At 36.2% G+C, this 24,994-nt stretch overlaps 1 protein-coding gene across 4 annotated transcripts in view; it reads right to left on the bottom strand.

Moving 5' to 3' along the window:
- LOC126824440 (lactadherin) overlaps window positions 1-24,994 on the bottom strand; it is a 138,747-nt gene that overhangs the window by 48,896 nt on the left and 64,857 nt on the right. For 3 of the 4 annotated variants that reach the window (XM_050553670.2, XM_050553669.2, XM_056101836.1), the window contains exon 2: window positions 8,835-9,171. In XM_050553670.2, the coding sequence (XP_050409627.1) occupies window positions 8,835-8,904 (70 nt within the window). In that variant the 5' untranslated portion in view covers window positions 8,905-9,171. Of the gene's footprint in view, window positions 1-8,834; window positions 9,172-10,756; window positions 10,869-24,994 lie in introns of those variants that run through there. The other variant, XM_050553668.2, reaches the window with a different exon arrangement.

Below are 24,994 nucleotides of genomic sequence, written 5' to 3'. Positions count from 1 at the left end.
ACGATTAGCAACGAATTAGAACGATTAAGGGCAATTAGGAACAGATCGTCTTAGAACAACACCAAATAACAACAGATCCATGACTGTTGCTGATGATTCCATACGAATATTACAATAAAATAAAAAGGTTTAACTATGTGGATTTCCCAAACGAATGAAAAACTAAAATGAAATGTTCTGCTCCGACTGGGCTAATGACGACGGACACACGCCATACAGTGAATTCCAACTGGCAATGTGTACACGGGACCTCTGTTTTTCGTCCCATCCGATGGACTAGACAACTGCCCTTGTCGGTTCCTCTGTCCTGCACCATGCCGGCGTAAAATCGCGATGAACTTATTCGGCCAACACAGATTTTTAATTATGAAGAAAAGCTATCTCAAATTAACAACAAATTAGAAGTTACATTGGGTGTTCCGGAGAAAATAGGAATATGATTGGGTGGCTGTACATTTAAAACGACCAACAGAGGTAAGGTAAGTGACAAGGTCTTTCTGAAACAAGTACTTTAACTTGTAAGCTTCAGGCCGTCCAATAGTATCAGTAAGGTCATTTTTCACTTGTTACTGGAGACAATGTACGCATACTTTACCTATCTAATGAAAACACCAGATAACACGTATCCAAATGTTTATTGCACCACATGCACTGAACATTCATTTCAAGGTATTTTTGGAACACTTTATGACACTTATCCTGTTTTTCGGTATGATATGATTCAGGTCGTTAAAATATTTTAGGGCGCTCAGTAAACCAAGCGAGGATATGACAAATATTAACGGTTTAAGATTAGTAAAAATAACATTTTCTAATGGATAAAACGTTTTCTTTTCAAGGTATTCGTATTCTTTTTTGGAACACTTAATGATACTTCTTGTTTTCAGTATGATATGTTAAAATATTTCAGGGCGGCCAAGTTACAAAATGCTGATCAGTAAACCAAGCAAGGATATTAACGGTTTAAGAACAGTAAAAATAACATTTTTTAATGGATAAAACGTTTTCTATCCAAATATATTTGACTGACTTTGACGTATATTTTTCTGTAGATCTTCCTTTACAGATATGGTGGAAAACTAGTAAACGAGTTAGTGATGATATATTTATTGTAAGGGTGAAGAGATTCTAATGTTATACGTCTAGTAAATGTTCAACCCTACTGATGGTCTTTCGACTCCCAGAGATATAAGACATTCACGATCGTCTACATAAACACTGACTGTATATTGACAAACCAATGAAAAGGCAATAACATTATCGTGTGTATTCGGATCGGGCTTCGTATATCTCACAGTTACAAAAACAAACATAAACGCCTTCATCAACACCAGGGGGAAATCATACACTAGATTATAAGTAAAGAGACTATATACATATATATGAATAGATCGCAACGAATCTCTTAAATAGCGCTGTAGACCCTTTAATATACGTATCCTGATCTGTTAAGCTTTTAAGCGTTTTCACGGCCGAGTAAAACGTATGAACAAACAGGGCTATGTTTTATAGGAAATGTTTTTAAGAATATATAATAACTACCTTATCTATAGTTAAGACTTGAACTTGACCTAAATGGCTTAATGCATAAAGTATTTAACAATATATTTCAAAAACCACAATACTACGAATGACTTGGATTTAACGTCTAGATAAGGAGTACAAGTGCAATCGTACGTCGACTGACCGTAATATAAAAAAAAATTATTATAATTTCTCACCAAAGCACAACATTATTTTGGGGTAATTTGCAGCTCTTATAACTTTCAAATAAATGATAAGTGGTATCTGATGTTCTAGAAATGATATTGGTTATTGTTCTTGTTCCAGATTAATTAGAAGTTTTATCAGGTCCTCTAGTACAATCGTTTCTTGGATGAGGGCACACCTTTCTGTTCAGATATCATAAGACTGCTAATATTTTGAATACGACGGATACATAGACTACTAAAACCAAAAAAACAAAAGGTGCAACAAAAAACCCCGGGTAATTACGTGAAATCTTTAAAATAGAAGTGGTATCGAGTGTTCTTGGAAGAATAATCATACCCTACTTCGCACCGGTACCCGTCACGACATAGTAGCTATCTGAGCGATGGTTTTCATATGGATTTCAGAAGGTGAAGGTTACTGGACAGAAGATAACCTCAGGTCAAATCGACTTCTGTCCTTAATTATGAAAGAGAGAGATAGAGAAATGGGGTTTAACGTCCACTCGACACAAACTAGGCCACTTCGGGACTAACATATGGTTTAATTTTATTTACATAATTTAATGTCCTATTTATTGCTATGTGGGAATTATTGCCTGGGCAGCGACGTTTCCACCCATTCTTCTTCGAATTCCAAGTAGCATTGGAACTTTTACGTACACGCCAATGCGTTCGTCGTCCCATCAAATCGACTCTTTGTCTTGCTATAGGGAAAACCCGCGGAAGTTTCCGTCTTCGCAAGCACCCTCGGGAAATGAAATCAAATGACATTAAACCCCATTTGATTTCATTTCCCGAGGAAGTTTCTCGACAAACACTGGGATCGCATCTGGTGCGGACTGATTAGTAAGCCAGCGCCATCTTGACTTCATTCAGTAATTCTCGATGGATGCATGTACAGTATGGTTTCTCCATCTACAAATTAAAGTAATATTTTTTATTTGACGTTAAACTTTCGGTTCAGTTACATTCGTTCAAACAAAATTTAGAGTTGAATTCGCGTTGCTTTATCGTCGACACACGTTTTATATAGAACTTGGGCGGTCTTATAAATAAAGTCGAAATTGATAAGGATCGCTTTTTTCTACTTAAAGATTTTTTTTTTTTAAAAATTGGCAAATGGTAAATAGATATATTATTTTCACGATGAAAAGTTATTGTGGTTTCGCCTATTTTTTATTTCCTTGGTTCGTTATCAAGCATGCTACAAAAATGTCGAAAATTTGCAGACAAATTTTGGACATAAAAGAAAACTTCGCGAAATTACAGAAGTGACTAAAATTGTTAGGAATCTTAAGAAATACTTAAGTGTATAGTTCGACACCCACTTGGCCACCGCAAAAGTTTTGATCGCCTTAAGACAACTTCATATCATTGCTTTGGTAACTTAATAAATAAACCTAAAAGATTTGTGATAATTTGGTGAGAATTTAGTGGTAATAGTTTGAACGACACTAAACTTATGTCACCTACAGCTAAACACCCAAAAGTTAAATACTTAGCTCCCTTGTTCACGTTGTTAGCACGCGCATGTTAGAGTTATTCGGGTGTTAAAAACGGGAACGTGAAAGTGAAATCTTATAAAGATAAAAAAAAGTACAAAAAAAATATAAGAGGAATTGCTAAGATTATTGTCTGCCCGCGAAAGGTAAATAAAAGGTGGTATACGCTACAATATATCATAGCAGCCTCGCTGTCATTATGTACAACAGGTCCGCAGAGATGTACGTACACGACGGTGTATGGCTGCACTTAAGTAACATGCCAAAACAAACAGATAATTTCCTATAGTATTTCATACATGAGTTGGAACGTGTGGGAAGTAGAATGGACACGTACCAGACGACGCATGTGTTTGGGTGTAGCAGAAGCATAAAATGTCAGAGTGGTTGTCGAATTAAGGTGTTTACAAAATGCAATGCACGTTTCTCGAATGGACGATTGTTAATAATGAGAAAATCATAAATGAGAACATCTGATACCATTTCTCATTCAGGCATCAGGCAGGGTAGATTTTCCCTGGATAGAACCTCTGATACAGATTTTCATTCATTTAAGAATGTGATATATCTAAATATGATAAAATATGAATAGTTATGCGAACTTTCCAACTAATCAGAAAGTTTCATAAGGTATTCTAGAAAGAATGAACATATCCTGCCCCGTGCACGTAATTTATATAACTTTGTTATGTTATACCGGGGAGTTGAATGGCTGAGAGATCAAAAGTGTTCGCTTTAGATCAAACGACATGTTATCTATGCAGGTCATGGGTTCGGTCACAAAATTGTACGTGACGAGGAGTAAGGTCGACTGCTTCTAACCTCGTAAGTTAAGTTTGTCAACGCACTACGCCCCAACCCAAACCCCCTCTCTCTCTCTCACGCTCTCTCTCTCTCTCTCTCTCACTCTCTCTCTCTCTCTTATAATGAAAACACCCCAGATAAAAGAGATTATTTATACTCGTGGTATATTAAATATATGTTCACTTGAAGAATTTCAAGTGTTGCATAACTTTACATAATAGCTGACAATCTATTATATTTTTGACTGGAATGGCTCTTCAACTCAGTGTAGTACACTTTTATACACGAGTATAAAAACTATTTTATGATAGTGCAGGTGTGAATTAAAAACTCTAAAATATGTCTATGTTTGTAGATAACACGACACCATTTTAAAATATATGAGTTAGGAATATCGGTTACGCCATTAGAATTTTTTGGCGAGTCATTAAAAAATGTATGGTAATTTTCATTTTATGTGATGTCAAGTTTTTTGTATGTCATTGTCCTCCATAAAACATAAATCTTGGGGATTCGAAAACCACATAAACATATTTATGATCTGATGAATGGGGTGGGGGTGGGGGTTGTTGTCAGGCGAAAAGAAAATACCATGTCTTATGGGTGTTACTAATACTTCCATGCACATCCTAATATAAGCTACGACTATATTAATCAGGAGTTTGTTAACGAGAGAAAAGGAAACTTGCTGAAAGCTATAAAATTTGTTTATGACAAAACTTGGGTAACTGGGCTACGAAATTTGTGACCTGTGTATATTAAAATTTGTTGTGTGTCAAAGCCAATTATTTGGACAGGCCCCGCATTAAAACTATTTCGTTTCAGTAAATTTATGATCGCTCTATAAGTTAGATAATTATTGTATCCTAGCCCCAAGTTCCAAATACAATGCAATGAAATGGAAATGACATAGAGTTATCGTCCTTTTCTGCATAAGAGAAGACACTTTTCCCTTCAGGCCTCCACGTTCTAGCGGATAGAAATTGAAGGAAACCAGACTGGACAATACCGATGACCTTTCTTCAAACCGGGACTTCCTGGTTAGTGAGCCACACTCACAGAGCCACCCCCACAGAGCCTCACAGAGCCACACTCATGGGAGCCTCACGGAACCACATCCACAAAGCCTCACGCAACCACACGCACAGAGCCTCACAGAGCCTCACTCACAGAGCCACGGCCACAAAGCCTCACAGAGCCACACTCACAGAGCCACGGCCACAAAGCCTCACTGAGCCACACTCACAGAGCCACCTTGGAATGGAATCTTCTTTAACATCTCGTCGACACGCTACTCAGGTAATATTGAGACTGACATATACGATCATTATATATCTATGGTTACGTGTGTAATGGGTGAGTGGAGAATTTTGCCCAAGCAGCGAAGTTTCGAACTACTCTTCTTTGAAATCAAACTGTCAAGTGCAAATAGTCGCTTGTTTAAATAATACATGTAAACTAAGATAATGTATGTTTCAATATGTGGGATTTCAATAAGAAGACGGAGAATTTTGCCCAAAAAGCGCAGTTTCAAACTCCCAAGGGACGAATTGCAAATAGTCCCTTATTTGATAATACAGGTAAAATTATAAACACGGAACACCTGTGCTGAATGTTTCCCCTTTTTAATAATCATTACATATTCAACCTCATGTTCGCTTTTAAACAAACTCTTATAAAGTTTTATATAATAATATAATGTATAGTAATTCTGGCTTTAGTTGGTCACGAGTACGAAATTATTATCATTCCATTTTACGACACAACATACATTTCATAATATAGAGTTAAGCTTTATTATCATAACTCATACAAATAAATATACGCAAAGAAACGATCGAAGGCCTTTTAAAAAACAAATTTCGAAGCGACTTGTCGAGATTTTGATTCGTATTAAATGTGTGTAATAGAATAGAAATTGACCCGTGTGATCTAAGGGTCAAACGTTATTGAATATAGTGAATGATAATGTGTTTATATTTACATGTAGAGTGACGTCTGATCGATATTATTATGAACATCTGTTCACTCAATGTTATGTCTTGTGGTGTAAAAATTAAAGGGGTTTTCAACGTTTTTATTGCGAGGCGGTAAAGCAGGAGTTATTCCATCTTCTTCAGTAAACGATTTAGGGTGAACCCAACAAGACCCTGAATGCGAGTCGTCTTTTTTTTTTGGTATACTATTTGGAAAAAATTGAACCCAGTGCCCTCGTGGTGCTAGATTGGACAACCTTTATTATTCTAATTTAAACTGATCAATATGCTAGTGTCTGTTCAATTTATGCGTAATAAATTGCTAACCAATATGGGCAACAGAGTTGACTTGGAATATATAAAGCCCATTTTGCGTCCTTTTAAATACTCTCATAAATGCCCAATCAGTGGCCCCGAAACATTAGATTGTACCTGATTGAAATGAAATCTAATTTATTATTTTTTTTTAGATCGGATAATTTGTATTTGCCAATGTTTTGAAAAAGATTATTTTTCCACATTAAATATCTTGAGTTTAAAAAGAAACCAGATGTCCATTCATGTTTGACAACCCCTTTAACATTTGCGTTATTGGTCGAGGATAGAATAAAATGTTAGAAAATACTTCAAGTACGTGAAAAGAGCCAAGTCGTACCGGGCTGAAAGACTTATTGAAAGTATTGAACAGAACTTATATACACGGGCGGAGTTGTATGGTGTTATTCTTCCTAACACTATGACTATACCGTCACTCACTCTTGCCAATAAGTTTCAATATAACGTAGGAAAACTAGAGTTGTAGAAAAGTCGTAAAATGTTGACATAGCTTTTCTGTATTATATTATAACGGCTATTGGGGTACGTAACACGTGTTCAGAATGAAAGACAAGAGGGAAAATGGCCGAATTGTTTATTAAACATGGCGGCATTACACACGATAAATAATTGAATAATCCTTTAGGGAAATGTTGTCAGAATGGGTTTGTTATGAATGCTCCCTAATTCGACAACCCTTTGCCGGACATCGTAGTTATCCAATGTCCAGTGGGATTCCAACGAACTGATAAATCATGATCAAAAATAGGCTTTCGGGTTATGTTTTGCCCACACCCCTTTCCGCTGGATAGAAGATATAACTGATGGATTAAAATGGCGGGATTTAACACACTTTGGGTTGTCGCTTATGCGTTATATAGTTGTCCGGATGGGAAGAAAAACTAATGTCCCACTATGCTAACGTTGGCGTGCACACAAAAGAACCATTGACAGTTGGAACTCAACGAAGCCTAAGCCGAAACGCCAATGTTCGTGGAAAATATCCTCGAAAGCAATCCGAAAGAAAGCCAATCTAAATAATGTCTGGTTGATTTTTAAAAAAAATCCGGGCTAAGTACAGATAAATACGATGAGAAAAATTTAACCACAAAATCACTTCTTTCATGTTATGTAAATAAATATAAACCAGCTGAGTATACACATATATAGGTAAACCTGCGAGATTGGCAACAAAAATACTGTATAAGAACTCATCTACACTTAATGGGTCATTCTGAGACAAACACTTTTTGGGTCATTTTGAGAAAAACAAAGCCATATCTTAAGAGAAAGAGCAGGTTTCGTAAGCGTTCGTTAAACCACTAATCAAGTCCGAACCACAATGTGGGTTCAAGCGAGCTTTGTCAAGTTTCTGTCACCAACGGATGATTCCGGCCATGGGCGGTTGATTCCGGTGAAAAACGAATTGTCCACAAGATGAGAAGAAGGGGAAGCCAATTTCACTACAGAACAGCACCGCCGTCGCTTCCGGTCAAGGGCGGTTAATTCCGGTGAAAAACGAATTGTCCAGCGAAGCGAAGAGAAGAAGAGAACGTGATCGGCGGTTAGACCCTTTTACTAGCACTACAAGGTAAAAATTCGCAATTAAATTGAAAGTATCTCATTCCATTTTGTTCTCAGTGATCCGAATATACCAAATATAACTGTGTAGTCAAACCACAACCAACACACAAAGACCCACAAAACGCCAATGTCCCCTCAAATTTTAATTCCGTACGTTTTAAAATATTTTGGTTATTTCAATTTTATAGGAGTTTAATTTCTAACACATCTTCCGGTGATCTTTCTCAAAACCGATGGGACTGGACATCCATATTGGCTTTGAAAGACATACAAAATTATAAGTGTTTAAAAATGTAACATATGAAAAGCCATTTGATGACCTTAGGTAAACATAGTCGACATTTCAAAAACCTGAAAGATAAACCTAGATGTACTTCAAATTAGTCGAGGTATGACCGGTCAAGACAATATACTTACCGAAGAGAAGACCCAGCATAGATGTAAATATTGAAATTCTAATAACCCCTCTAACAACAATCAGTTGGCTGAGTGGCCATATCAACATCGTCAAAGTTGCGGTTAAACACAAAAATTAATATTATAGGAGAATAATCGATATTAAAGGGGAATAATCGATATTAAAGGGGTACAATTGACATTAAAGGGGAAAAATCGATATCACAGGGGAATAATCGATATTAAGGGGGGGGGGGGATTTGGGAAATCGTGTCATTCTGATCCACTGCGCTATATTTCAGGTGACAAACCCATTTATTTCTGTGTATGGAGTTTAAATTTAGAAACTGACTAAGATGCTTGATGCCCTTTGTAGTTAAATTTTATTAAGGAGCACCAAGCAATAAATCCTTGGTGGTGTAATTTGTCGCCTTTTTGTGGATAGTAAGTTAAAATTGAACAATAGCTATGATGCTTGATAACCTTTAGTTTCGATAAATTCAATTAACACGTTGCAAAATATAAGAGAGTCAAAATATACTTACAATTAGCCGCGGTATTGCCGATCAGGAACACCAACAAAAAAGCAGATGTATTTAATCCGTGTGGCCACATTTTGGTAGTTTATTGGTTAATTTTTCACTAAAACTTAAACACAAACTATGATCTATAGCTATATTATCATGCACGAATGTTATCCACTAAAGTATCCACAATGAAATTACAATATCCAATCCAGTGTTTTGACATAAAACGTCACAATATCCACTTAATACGTATACACACTTGCGTTTTGACTATACTCGTTTTAAGTTTTAAGTTTACCCGGCGATGAAATAAAACAATAATCCAACCATCTAATTATCCGAGTATTCAGCTCATCTGAAAGAATTAAAAAGACAAAATATTAATTATAATAATTCATTAATGGCATGGATAAACTAAATTTAGAACTACCTTTTAACGCATATTGAAAGTAATTACTTTAGCGTATTATTGCACAATACACAAGTAATACACAACTATAAGTAATCCAAGAAAATGAAACGTTCTTGACTAAACAATTACTTATAAATCCATAAAGTGTATTATCTAAGGTATGAAATGGCATGAAATGGGGTTTAACGTCCTACTGTTCTACTCTTTCTTTAATACGTATCAACATTCATATTTCGCCACATGGACACCCTCTTTAAGGTTATGTTCGTTGAACAGTTTATAAGTAGTTGTGGGTGTCGTACACGAAACAGGGTATGATTGTTCACTTTAGAACACCTAATAAAAGTATCTTGTCAACTTGAGAATGTCGCTCAGTTAACAATATCTACTATACTTCTGTTATATGCACAGAGAAATGCATTATTTAAAATATAAAATAAGTTTATCGGAGGTCATTGTCATTACGCATGTATGCTCAATACAAATAAAAGCGTTTTTTGTACCGATTTATATTACACCTTGAGCGTGTGCCTTAAGCGTTAGTGTGTACAATGAAATACACGATAAGTTACTAGAGGGCAGAAAACGTTCATTAGTAACACAATTCTATATGTTTTGTACTCTGACTCGTGATTTTCTTCGCTTCGTCATTTCTCAATAAGAACGTAGTCACCTATAGCTTTGCATGTACCTGTTGATATTGCAGCGGTGAAACTTGCAATAATATTGTTATCAATTTGTTATAAACTGACACGCATATTTGCAGTGCAGGTTCACGACAAGCAGTGGATCACCTTACAACATCGAATACGTGAGTTTATACAACTGATGATGGTCGGCCGCAAGGTTGTCATTCAAAGACATATGTAATAATACATTCAATTGACGATATACTACATCAAAAAATTAAACATATACAATTAACTTGCTCAAATTTGAAAATGATAGAGAGCAAAACATGTGGTGATATTAATAAAGTTTCCAATTCAGTGCAAATGAATGAAAAAATTCCTCAATTTATTTTGTAGTTTTTTTTTTAATTTTCACACAAACAACTTGAGAAAATTTTGATACACTTTACAAAACTGATAATTTTCTGTAAATTTGCTCTTGCAACGCTTGATTAAATTTTAGTTATATATGTTATATAGTCGTCGATCACTGGTGTATGTAAAAAGTTGAGAGTCTATTCAATTTGTTGATAACTGCCTTTATCTGCATCCTTGCTCCCTTCAATAGGGAAGAAAAATGCGCTCTCTTTATATCCAGCGCAGTACGCAAAAACAGCGACGTGTCAGTCGTGCAGTCAAACTAGCTCCGCAATCTGATAAGTAAACTGATTAATACGAACACAAAATCAGAATCATAAATATCTTATTCTAACAAAAATAAACATCTGTTGTCAAATTAACGATTAGCGACATTAACGCTTAAAAGGTCGTTAAAGTTTATGAAAAATCCCTAAAATTTGTTAAAATTGATCTTTTAAGTTGTTATTTTAATAAGATCAGAAACTGTTATACAATACCAATCATAGCGGTATGATAATCCTATTGTTTTTCTGTCGATAATCCTCTCGATATAAAAGTACTATATATACGTATATCCTTATAACACAGTGTCTCTTACAAGCAAGTTTTCGCTCAACTGAAACTATAAATTATCGTACAGTGGTTAGCGGATAGTGTAAAATACACAGCCAATAGCTGTTCACCTTTTATGAATACTGTATAGCTCAACCAATGTATGTAGGTATTAACCATATACCATAAGTATACGTTTGTGGTAAATTTTTGATTATTTTTTAGGGTTAGGGTTATCTGGGAGGATTCACTCATTCTGGTACTTTTTTTTAATTTTTAACATGAACCAGTTTTAGGAGGACTTTAACCATATAATAGCCATATATATCTTTACTTATACGAAGATTCACCGAAGACGACTGATATACATGCGTTCTACTTAATAACTGTAGACATACGGATATATATGAAAAAGACAATTCGAGATACGTGCGCTAATAATTCTAGATATATTATAAATTATCGTTATTCAAAATATGAAATATTTACGGATTTCTACTTAACAACATTCAATATATCATTACTTATATCACAAGACGATTCAATATACATTAGAAATAACACTAATACATAAACTAGGAATGTGCTTGTTTCCGAGTTAATGAAAAACAACAACAACAGCAGGCCTACACGTATATGATAAATTACGAAGGAATATTATGTCTCGATATATAAAATGGGCGGCGTTAAAATATATTACACGTGTTAGATGTTGGTCGAGATATGTTCCACGGGATTTCTCAGTCTGATTTCCCAGTGATACAGGACTTTCAGGAGTCTATTCCGTCGGATGGAACGAAAATCGATATATACCCTGTACTCGTACAATAAGCCTTGGTAGTTAAAATTCGATAGTGTGTGGTAAGAGCAACAACGCTGCCCAGACACAAATTTTCTTCCGAGAAAACTGCAAAGTGTATGTCTTTCTTTATTAGCTTAATTGTTGCAGAAAAGTAGGACGTTAAACGCCATTTCATTTCATTTGTACTTTACGACATTAGATTATACATAGCTATGGAATATATTACACATTTGTCTAAGTACATATTTATACTATTTTTTTAATTTCAGGACTTTTTATCCAGTAAGGTAGTAGTTATGTCATATTTTTTGTCCATATACTGTGTAATTTTATGATCCCATTTTAAGATTACATAAGTGATTGCTATAATTTTTGCATTACGTATTGACAGATGGATTATAATAATGGTATAAATATAGCCTTTTATGGGCGTATATCTTATATACTCTTATAGCATTACACAATATTTAAGGATATTTCGAATATTTAAAATTATAAAGGTTTTGAATAACTGCCATTAACGTGGGTAATGTAGCGACCCGCCGGCCATATTATACCCCAAGTCCCTTTTATTATACTCATAAAGGCTAATCATAGACAGTTGCCTATTTTAAAAGGAGGACCGCTGGGTACATAATATATCTACATAGAAAGAGAGAATAGAAATGTATTATATATTATTTTAATAAAAACATTTTTTTTTTTATTTTATGTCAATGCTTGATTAAATATTTACAATATCATAAAGATGCATTCAGATTTGGAATGTTCTGGTGTATTTATAAAAACTAGAAAATAATTTGCATATATTTAGATGTCAACAATATTGTATGCAATTATTCAAAAAACGTTTGTACACTCAAAATAGTTATTAAATGCAGTTAGGAATTAAAGGGGACATAACTCTGTGATAATTCAGCACATAGACGAAACTGATTATATCGTTTCCATTAAAATGAAATGAGGTTTAACGTCCTATTGTTCTGCCATTTCCATTCTGATCTATCGATGGGGAGCCACGGTGAAGTGGGTGAGACGTTGGCTCGATATCCTGAGGCCGCGTATTCGACTCCTGCAAGTTCATCGTGATTTTCCGACGTGGTTTCCTCTTGTCAGTGGTCTAGGGCGGAGGACCTGACAAGGACAGCTGTTTAGTATTTCGGGTGGGACGAAAAATCTAGGCCCCGTGTATACATGGGCGTGCACGAAAAAGATCCCTTGGCAGTTGGAATTCGATATAAGAGTAGGTCAGAGTGCCGCTGCCCGGGAAAAATTTCCCTCATAGGGCACTGCATGGCGTATGCCCGTCTTCATTAGCCCAGTCGGAGCAGAACAGTAGGATGTTAAACCCTATTTCATTCATTTCATTTTATTTTATGGTATTTATTTTTCATATATTTTCGAACATTTATCTTAAGATTATGACACAGGTGCGAAGATAGCTTCCTCTTTAGCGAGTTTATATTAGGTCAAAGGTTACCTTTAGATCTTTTGTCCTGTATTTAACACGGATATTAAACGCTATACTACATACATATTAGGTTTATGACTACTCACTTCGAAATAAACTTTCTTTCTTTTTGTTTTAAAGTTGGCATACATGAACAATTACTGGCTTATTGAATATTTACTTGTATTGCATTTGACATATTATGACATGCGCGATACTCACCCAGCTTACTGAATACCAATCCGGATAAAATCACTAGTATTTTATTCGTTTTTCGTGTAATATATTCTGTATTTTATATTTTATGTAACTTATGAATACCCATTCCAACCGAAAGACCAATCTCTGTGGCCAATTCACAGCCCCTCCCCCCCCCACACCCACGCACACATACACCCACACCCCTCCCGGTGATCCAAATTCCTTGAATTTCTTGGCCAATTCACAAGATTCTACAGGGGAATACGGGAATATTCTTTAGGGTCCACGCCCATACATAACCGAGCATGCTGTCGTTAGGGTGTTAAGGCATATAAGAAGATATTGGGCTATTTATGGCGTAAAGATTACAATATAACTTCATAAATTAAATTAAATGTAATAAAGAAATCGATTCAACAAGCTATATGTCTTTTCCAAGATGTAAGTCATTGGTCATAATAAGAGAAACACTGAGACAGGGAAGAAAAAAAAAGACACATTATTTAAATCTGTTCTTTTGTTATCTTAAATTTAGTATTTTAAAACATGATTTAATCTATATCATTTAAACGTCTCTAACCCTAATAAAATGGTGAACTTGGGTGATTTGTGGGTTACCTGTGTGCTTTTAAATTAAAAGTTCATTCGAAGGTCTTCACTATAATATATTATACATAATTGATACAATCGCTCTCTTTAACTCCATCTTCATTAACCCAGTCGGAGCAGAACAGTAGGACGTTAAACCCCATTTCATTTCTCTCTTTAACTGTAACTAGATACTATCGCACTCTTTATGGGTGTTGTACACGAGCCAGTCAATTCTTACTCTCTGTAAAACTGTTTTCTTCATTGTTAATCGTATTGAATGGGATTTACTGGTTTTATATAGAAAAGATTGGGTGTTTATAACTTAAGAACACAATATTGTGTTAACTTTGTGCACTCAAAGGATGGTAGCCAGTGTTCTATAAAGAACAAGCATACTCTAAACTGGGCCAGTGGGTTGGTCCTGGATTGCAAAAGCCGAGCGCCACTGGGTAAAAGATGAATTCGGAACGTCCATCTCAAGCTTGGTCTTCGTGGAGTTGAGCTGTGAAATATAATGCCTTTATCAAGCTTTCCATCTAGAAATTTGACGTTTAACAAGTAAAAGTATTACTTTTATATTCCCTGATTACCGAGATTTAAGACATTGTATAACGCGATAAATCGCTGCACATGATGGTATAACCCGATAAAATGGCTGCATATGATTGTATAACCTGATAAAATGGCTGCATAGGATTGATAGAAGTCGTTGAACTTGCAGACAGCTGATTTTATTGTCGTATCATAAAAAAAACACCCTGAATGTAGAACGTAAACCCCCATTTCATTTCATAAAAACTGAATATGTCTAGGACAGATTAAGTTATAGTAAATATCTTAGATCTATCTAGTGTAAGTTATTCATATATATACATTCGATAGAAGCTAGTTTATTATACTCTTCATCCATATAGTCTGGTTCATCCATAGATTCAAATTACAGATTATTGCAACAGTATACAAAATAGTATGTGACCTTCACCGCTTGTGGTGTTTGAACTTAGGAAATGCTTGATATAACGAGTAAAGGATATTTTCTACATGATGAAGTCCGTCAAAGTAATCTTTTGTACTATATACGTTATGAAGGTTGACAAGTGAAATATGCATATTAAATAGGATTTGTAGATGAGAATCCTTTCATAATATGTTGATATGTTATTGAATTGGTTCACGGTGTAGGATTATATTTTTAAAGAAGGTATTATATCTACTCAGTGTATACAGTACACACCAGGGATTACATACTTGGAGTATTTTTATAAAGCTGTAGTAAAATAGTTTTTTTTAGCGCGGGCTTAAAACTGAAAGAGTAGGTGGTAGTAGGCAAATTGTATGTTGACGAATCAAAGATTAATTTAACAGTACTTTTTTCTGGCAATGGCAAATTTACCAAATTTCAAGTAGACCGGATCATAGCCAATGATGGAATGACACGGGCCTTAGGTAATTTGGATACTAACATAATATTTCAATTTTTATGATTTTGTGTGCAATTTCAAACTGTCAATGGGTTCTTTTACGTGTAAGGGTGGTGCTCCGTTTTGGTCCAAGCTGAACGACTTTGTTCAATATTTGCAGCTGTAATCAAAAGGTATATTTGTCGGCTTAAGCCCTAATCCTCGGTTACCTCCAGAGAAGGAATCGTACATTCCGTTATTGGAAAAATAAATTGCAGATGCTCTTCGTTTAAAATTACGTAAGTTGATCACCACCAGTTGACCACCTGGGTATCAGGTCCCCATTTAAATCTAATTAAATCGAAGCATTTTACAAATTCCGTGCAGATACCAAACCACTCAACTATATATTTCATTTAAATCAAGTCGGCGAGTTTGAAGAGATTAACAAACAAATACAAACACGGTCTTAAAAAGAAAAGCTTAAAACCCAAAATGGCGTTTCTGTGTTGGTCACCTTTCCATCAATTGAATAGTAATCTGTTCACGAATTCTGAAGAGACCTTCGTAGATTAAAGAAAGGTGTTAAAAGATTAACAACAGAAAATCCATCAAAAGACAATCGAGAAACGATTTAATGTTTGCTGGCCATCCCTAACACAATACCCACATAAGCTGTTTACAAAACGTTAAACACATACCATCCACAAAAAAGGAACATCTTATGAAAAACCGATGTGAATGGAGTTTTTTTTTACTATGTCGTCAGGTCTGTGTGCATCAATGGATAAAGGCAGTGTACAAGTTGTAGCGGAATTCATATACTGTGTGTAGAATTTTGACTAGTAAAAAAAAAAACCATACGAGTTGTTGAACCAGTAAAACGGTTGTTGAAAACATGTCTTACACAACCTAAACACATGTCCCACTTCAAGCCCGATTTCATTTTAGCTGTTCTTCTGAGTTCAAAAGGCAAAAGCAGGGTGTAAACAAATGTTTTCAAAATAAGTTAGGGTCCAGTCTTTTGGGCGACATGGACCCAAGTAGAATGACACAATTGTTACTGGAAGTACGTACATTAAAGGGATGTAACTCAGGTATCTAACGGAGCCACATTTTTACCCATCAAGACCCAGGTTGGATTCAATCCATCATAAATATGTATGTCTACGTTTTATTTCATATCTAATAAGATGTTAAACAGGGTTATGGAGCAAGAGCTCGTGGATCAAAACACGTGGTCGGTATGTGTGGTCGTGGGAAGTTAACTAGATCTAAACTATGCATATTCGATTCTAGAAATCTAACCTTAAAAAATCCACTACCGATGTAAGTACACCTTGTCCTAATCCGATTCTGTAAACGCCCATCATTTGAATCAATTCTCGACTCGTCAGTAGTCACTGAAACGTGTAGCACCATATGACTGAAGTCAGCGATTTGCAGATGAAAATGATCAGACGAAATGGAGCTTAACATTTCGTAAACACATTGCTTGGGTCATATTTGTATGACCATGTGCGCAATGCTAGGGAAGATGACTTCGCCCGAACAGTGGCGTTTCTGCCAACTTTCCACCGAATTCAAACCATCAGGGGTTCTTTTACGTACACACCAATATATACACGAGTAAACCTCCGTTTTTTCACCACATCCTATCTACTAGGCTGCACTTTACTTGTCAGCCCGACAGCGCATTGTTCACAAGTGGGAACAGGGCTTATAATCTCGAGATTCATCTCACATCTCGGCCCATGATGCGAGTCTAACCTTGGAACTTGGACATTCTTATCAAACGTCGTGTCCGGTGGAAGAGCATGCGTGGTATATAGTGAGAATGATCCTTAATTTCGAACTGAATCTCTCAAGTAGGATCAGAAAAATATTTCCATTTAATAAAACATCTGTCAACACTTCAATACATGGACGTGCATATTAATTACTGGGCATGTCTCTACATGTCTGTGCATGTTAAAGCAATTAAAAATATTGGCAAATGTACGAATGTTTATGAATCGTTTGATTAAAGGTTTTTATTGAAATTGGCTACCTTTATAGTGAGTATGTAACATGGGTGGAGTGCATGAGCGTTATCTATAATTACGTTATAGATAACATTTATCTGATTTGATATAGATAGGCTTAGATTAAAGGGGTTTTCTACCGTTTCGAATAACACCCCGTTATCCATCGTTTTAACTTACTTATTAATTAATGTTAGCTAGGTTCCCACTGTCGTGCGATGCGTTACGCTGAGGTTGTCCCTATTGAGTCCACGATCTGATAGGTTTCGATACGATCACCACGATTGCTACGACTGACCTCAATATATGATAAGACTTGATAGGATCACCACGATTAAAACCACGATTTCAATCGTAGCGCGAATCGTGATAGTGGGAACCTTGCATAATAATTAAAGTAGGTGTCGAACAAACCATGGACTGGACTGTATACAGTGTGACTTACGGTTGGTTCCAATGATCCATTCCAATTGATCTGTTAGTTCTTTGTAGCTTGCAGTGTTTGAGGGACGTAGCTGCACATCCCGCTGGGTTTTTTTTTAGTTGTCTAAGCATTTAAACTGTTTTGTTCACAGATCCGCTGTATACAATAGACTGACCTCAAAGATAGGTACGACAAATGACTAGATGTCTGGAATCTAAATTTGAATCTATATAAATCACTTTGGAGATGCTCATACGGACAGGTTATGTGCGTTAACAGATGTCTTACTAAAATGATAGACCGAATTCCAATTTAATTATTGCATTTCCAATGATTATATTTTTTAAAAACGTTACTTGACCAATCAGTGAGATGCCTTAAAATAATTAACAGACGAATTTTAAGTGACGCCATATACACCAAAGCTGGAGAAGCCCTTTAATATATTTCTATTGCGTTTCGTTTAATTATGCAGATATTCTATACATGTATTAAATGATTAAAGCCGCCTTTCATCTTATTATAAAACCAATCCAACTTTCATTTCAACAATTTTTATTGATAGTAAAACTTTTTATGTAGTTTAACGAAACGAAAACCTGCTACACGTACTCTTATATTGGGAGAAATACCTTGTAAATTAAGGGTCAAATTTGCAAATAAGTACTCTAAAGTCATGTCGCAAATTTTGTGGGAAAAGGGGCTTCGATATTTGAAAAGAAATTGAATTTTGTTATAATTGTAATGAGTCTATTGTGTACACTCATGCATATAATAAGATGGCTCATTATTATTCAGGATAATAAAAGATATGGAATGTTTGTATTGCCAATGTTAATTTGGTCTTTTCACTCTCGTTCTCAGCCTTATTACACGGAGTGCAGGTATACATTCAATTGCCTTAATATTTATCCCAGGAAAATTGAATATGCATTAGTTATATTTGTCGTATTATGTCCAACATAAAAATTAAATTTAAGCCCAAATAATCTCTCAGAATGTTATTGTATATAATTGGCCTAGCGTGTAAATCTTTGAAACATATGGATTATCTGCGGATATTGAAATTAAAATTTAATTTCTACCCAAAGCATATGTCAGACTAGACTGCGCCACCGGTCTATGTAAATAATAGTTATCTCATGACACTGTACTGGTTTGATCGGGTTAGTTTCATTTTCAGAGATTGGACCAGACAGCGGAATTTTTGGCGGCATATTATAAAATGATTGTCATCTCAAAGGAGTCAAAAAATCAATGTAGTTTGATCTGCAAAATACTATTAAATACTTTCGCATATTTTGTGGGGAAACGGCTTTGATATTTGGAAATTTTCGGCGGAATTTTCCAATATGATCCTCATCTCAAAGGGGTAAAAACCATGCTAGTTTGATTTGCAAAGACATGAAATAGCAACGGAACTTCGTCTTCTGACAGTAAGACAAAATCAACCAACAGCATAATTTAGACTAAATCTATTAGGTAAATAAACCCCACTTCTTGCATTTCAGTTTTTCGTCTCATCCAAACGATAAAACAGTTTACACCGAATTTCATTTTTATGAGTGCGTTTAAAATTTATCGACTTACTTCTCCATGACCATTATCAATCCCCGGTATTATCCATGTTTAAGACTAGGCATTATTCAGAAAACCATCGCCTTCTTAACTCTCAGGTATCTAGCTCCACCAACCGTATATATCTAAATACCCCAACCATCACATTACGAACTGTCTCAAATTATGTAAATCTTTCAAAATTCCCCCTCTATTAATCTCGAAGATTGTTTAACCGTAGTAGCTGACCGTAATATTATTCCGGTGCATTAAATAACTTCCTTGTTCTAAAATAATTAATTACGGTACGGTACCGATTATCGACTGGCTTATCTCCCTTTACTAAAGCGTCACCTAGGTCTGCAGCTGGGGTTAATCTTACATGTTGATGGTTTAATGATGGATGCGTACATCCCCTCTATCCCTAGTTTACAAACATGGTCTACCACCCCTTCTTTCCTTTGATATATCCGACCGGACAGACACCAGACCACAGATGGGGTTTATGTATAACTGACACACACCAAACAACGTGTTAACAAAGTAGGGTTTCTTAATGGACATAAGTTTACAAATTAATAAACCTTTCGTTTCGTTTGATATCTCTAATGTAACAAGAAGATTGCGAAAGTGATTCGCTGGCTACAAGTCGATTAATTAACGTTAGTTTCGTATCATGATACGTCAGCGCTGTAGACTATACAACAAAAGTTGGTCATCTACGGAGATGTCAAAAAAGAAATGCCAGTCATTTTCCACCCACAGATTGGAAGCCAGCTGGAATATTTGTTCGTAATCAGCCAGCCGTTAATACCAATTGCTAAATATAGTAAACAATATAGAAGTTCTAGCAGATCAAACGTTTCAGGATACAGCATGATTTGAATTTGTATGGATTAATCACGATATTGCTAGTTTAAAAACTTTGTCTTGCAATTTCGTTTCTCTACTGTTAGACAGTTACCAGAGATTAGACTAGGTTTTCAAAGTTTAATTTTTACAATTTCGTTGTCGTGCTCACTATACGGTAACAATTCACACCCAAGGTTCATAATAAGGGAGCAAGGGTGCCGGCCCATTGACCAGGGAGCTGCTGGTCAATAATGGTCCCCGGGGTGCGGGACGGAAATGATCCATTTCAAACCGCTATGTTTTTGGGGTTTTTTAAAAATAAAGGGAAAAACTTCACACTAAACCAGTCCATGACCAGAGGCCGCAAATGGAAAGATGGCAAAATCATATTCTAATATATATACAGGAAGAACCTTCGACTGTCAAAGAAAACCCTCTAGCCGTTTGCATGGGATAAAGAGCCCAGGTCGCGTGTTTACCACTGACAGCAGATCTCCTGAATGTTGAAAATAAAAATAAGAGTATCCATAGCGCCGCTGTCCGGGCAAAATGTCACTCATAGAATACTGCACGACATATAAGTCAGGTTAGTGTAGGAAGGTATGCTGTAAAAATTTCATTTCAATTATTGGTATTATAATACCATGGGAATCTATTGAACACAAGTTGCAAAATGTGTTATTGCGTGGATACACGATACACAAATACAAACACAGAAGTCCCTTTATTGATATGTACAGAATGCATTACATACATCTACTACTACCGGATTAAACGTATCAAATATTATGACCTCGCCCAAACCTATGATACCTTACATTGTGTTTGTAAAAGCCCTATATAATTCTCCCGGTCATGTAATAAGTTTGTCGTCTTTAAGACCCGTGTCTAATCCGCTCCAAATCTCAGAGTAGTCGTTCAAAATTTATTCAGTATGTGTATCAATTATGAAGAAAAATCGTGCGTCAACTTCAACGGATATTATTAAAATAGCCGCTTAACACGATCGTGTTAACAGCCGTGAAACATGAAAGATGCGGATATTATCGTATCAAATTTATATTATGGAGTGCAGGTCAATTTTGAACGAAATGACTTTGTCAATTTAACAATGTGACAAAATGTCTTTCGAGGACAAAATTTGCATTTTTATTATTGGGTATGAAATTGATCGCGTTGACTGATGTATATCATGTAGTAGGGTAATTGTAAATGGCAGAGCGGACTTTGAGGATTTGATTAAATAAACTGTCGCACAATTCCAAAGACCCAGATAGTCCATACTACAATTTCGTTACTTCCGGTTATCCCAATTATCCAGTCAGATATGAAACAGTGCGTTGGTGTTTAATTATATCCACCTATACTAAATGAATGACAGCCAATATCCGTTGCATTACCTACGCGTGGTTCTTGCTATCTTATGACCCCGTCAGATCGGGGTGGCGTCCTTACTGCGCTGCTGCGACCGTACGGCGAAAAGAAAATGCACAAGGTCTCCGGCAAACGTGAACACAACGCGAGAAAATGTCCCAAAAAATTACAAACTTGAAAAAAGTCGCTTTCTCACAGCTTTCCAGGTCAGATCGCAGAACCTTGGCGTTTGTTTTGAACATGCTCAAAACAAACGCCGTGACACGGATATCATTGGCGACCATGGAGACCACAGCACGATTTCTCGCGTTACCACCATACTTTTAATACGCTTGTGGCGATCTTGACGCGCTCTGAGAACATTTTCCGTCGCCGTAGCAGTACAGTAAGGGCGCCACCCCGGTTTGACGGGGGTATAAATGACATCATTGAGCTTGAACGTCATAGACGAAATTGTTTTAGTAATGCCGTCTATTTATTTATATCAAATACTTGAGATTTATTTAGCATTCCACAAGCCAGGGAATGTTTTTTTATTCTTTACTAATACTAGTAGTTTTCGATGAAGTAGGAACGAAGTCGTCGTTTGGGTCCAAAGAAACTCTGTGTTAGATATATGGCACGAACTTGACAAAAATCTTCTTTGTAAAACAAATACCATTTGTACAGGTTGATGTGTAAAAAGCACCCAAGCCCGTCACTGCCTTCTTGACCAATAAAAATACCGTGCAATAGTAAGGATTAGATCATCTAAATGAAGATGTAGGTGGCCAGGAAAGTATTTACACCCACCGTATGTATATTCATTTATTCTCACTCCAGTAGTAAACAGCTGACTGATGACCAAATTTAAAATGTAGTAAAAAGATATTACAATTATGATACACGTGATTTTGACAGGTCATAAATCATAAACTAGAACATCTAGTATATCTAAGTATTAATTACACCTAATTAAAACACTAAAGGATATAACATACTAGATATGATTTTACGCCTAACTTTAAGTATATAAACCATGCCTAAAGTCAAACCTAATGACTTAAAACACCAGGACTACCCTTATGTTCCCAAAGCAATGGTAATGAGTATTACCAGTGGATCAGGCATGTTACCACTGCTTTAGGAATACGAAAACAAAAGACTATTGCTCTTCTTCAAATTCCAAGGGACCCCCTACGTGTTCTTCCAATTTGTATATGGGGCTTTGGTTTCGTACCATCCAAAGTAGTATGGTACTTTTCTTGTCAATCTCAAGTAAGTGTGAACAGAAACAGAAAAATCCGAAGGCTTCAATTCCGGTACATCCTAGGTATATGTCGAATGCTTTTGCCGAACAAGTACCGCCTCAAAAGACGGAAATAGAGCAAGAGCATGGAGTTAGATTCAACGTGTCGTCGCCACTTTACATGGGTCACACTGGGATAAAATACGTTCATTTCATTTTTACGGCTGCGTATAAATTGCAAGCGGATTAATATTGCCTGTTTTGTGACTTTTCGGCCTACATTTCTTTGAATTCCAACAGCCAATAGTTCATTTAACTTACACTCGGGATGACGTCAATGTAAACTGCGGCCTTCAACTGTAAAGAATGTGCACAGTAATTAAAGGTAACTTGATATCTTTAAACAAATAAGCAGGTATTGTGGTTATGAGTTTTTATATATAATTATATATTTATATAGTCAGTGGTATTTAAAATATTTATATAGTATAGTTTTCAAATTACTATAAATCACAATTCAATAGGTTATACAACTAGAGCGTTCAAAGGGTTTAACCAATAATTAAAACTAAACTTCAAGAGATGTTCAGCTACATTAAACGTTATACATTAAACGCTTAATAACATGTAGCATTCTTAGAGAGAGGGGGGGTGTCTACTCGACACAAACTAGCTCATTTTAGGACTAACATATGATTCAATTGTCAATAACTTGCTTGCGCGTAAGGGTCTTTAGCAGTGGGAGGAACCCGGAGGTTGGACAGGCGACCCTACTCCTTGACACCCACAAATGGGGGATTCGAAACCAGTAGTATCTGAGTCCAAACTACTACTGTAATTAAAACTAAAATTCAAGAGCAGTTCGGCTACATTAAACGTATACTGAATTGAAAGGGGTTTAACGTCAACCTTTACTGCACCAACGACTACTAGACAATGTTCCTGCACCATTGGGACAGGCGAAGCCATGCTGGAAAAACCCGAAGAACCTTCTCGGACAACATCGGGATCGAACCCGGGATCCCCTGGTTAGTGGACCGGTGCCATACTCCACAAGCCACCCCAAGAAACGTAAGTAAATGGGGAGCCACGGTGATTAGTTGGTTAAGACGGTGGCTCGCTAGCCTGGAGGTCGGGTGTTCGATCCCTGCATTGGCCGAGAAAGTTCATTCTGATTTTCCGACGTGGTTTCCCCTTGTCAGTGGTGCAGAACGGAGGGCCTGACAAGGACAGCTGTCTAGTCCTTCGGATGTGACGAAAAAACCGAGGTCCCGTGTATATATTGGAATGCACGTAAAAGATCCCCTGGCAGTTGGAATTCGATATAAGAGTAGGCGATAGTGCCGCTGCCCGGGCAAAATTTCCCTCATAGCACACTGTATGGCGTATGCCCGTCTTCATTAGCCCAGTATAGGAGCAGAACAGTAGAACGTTAAACCCCATTTCATTTCATTTCATATTTATTAAATGACATGTCGCATCTGGAGATATGCACGAGGCAGAACATGCTTATTCTTTCTAGAACACTGGGGCTTCTTGGGGGTGACGCTCTTCGAAAAAGTCTAAGGCTTCGTCAATTAAGTCCGATCGACCTGAAAATTGGCATGCTTGTTATTTGAATTACATTTTTGTATTTAAGCCATATGCATTGTCAGTTCCTGGTCCATAGTACGAGTTTACTTGTTTTTAGTAGGTCATTGACAATCACGTGCTCAGTGAGAGCAGATCGGCTTTATTAGAAAAACGGATGACCCCTTTAAAAGTTATGTACCAGTTTCAAACAAATAACATATTTGAACACAATTGGGGTATTGAATAACGAGCTTTATCATTATATATTTAGATACACGTGTATTGAATACCTTAACATTCTTGTATATAAATATTGCTATATGTTTATTGTATCGTCATTGGTAACTTTTATATGTCTCCAAGTACATTATTCTTGGTGCACATTGCTAATTGTGTCAATGACTTTACATACTGTATAGATACTAGTACATGTATTTCCTGGGTTGTCCAAGCGGACGTTATTTCATAGACATACTTACCTGGGTTCATGTATTGACCGATAGATAAATTATTATTCATTATTAATTTTAAAATGACTGCATACATTGTTGAACGTGAAGAGATATCAACTAATGAATAATTTGAACGATTATAAATTTGGATGAGATACGTACAGGGTGACCAGAAAAGTTGCTCGGATACTAGCGAACCACGGCGTCCCAGTAAGGTGCTCATTCGCTATCCAGGAGGTCTCTGGTTCACTAGAGA

The sequence above is a fragment of the Patella vulgata genome, chromosome 6 (assembly GCF_932274485.2).
Source record: "Patella vulgata chromosome 6, xgPatVulg1.2, whole genome shotgun sequence".
Classification (NCBI taxonomy): Eukaryota; Metazoa; Mollusca; class Gastropoda; family Patellidae; genus Patella; species Patella vulgata.
Note: the sequence above shows the minus strand (reverse complement) of the source record. Positions and strands in the feature narration are given on the sequence as shown.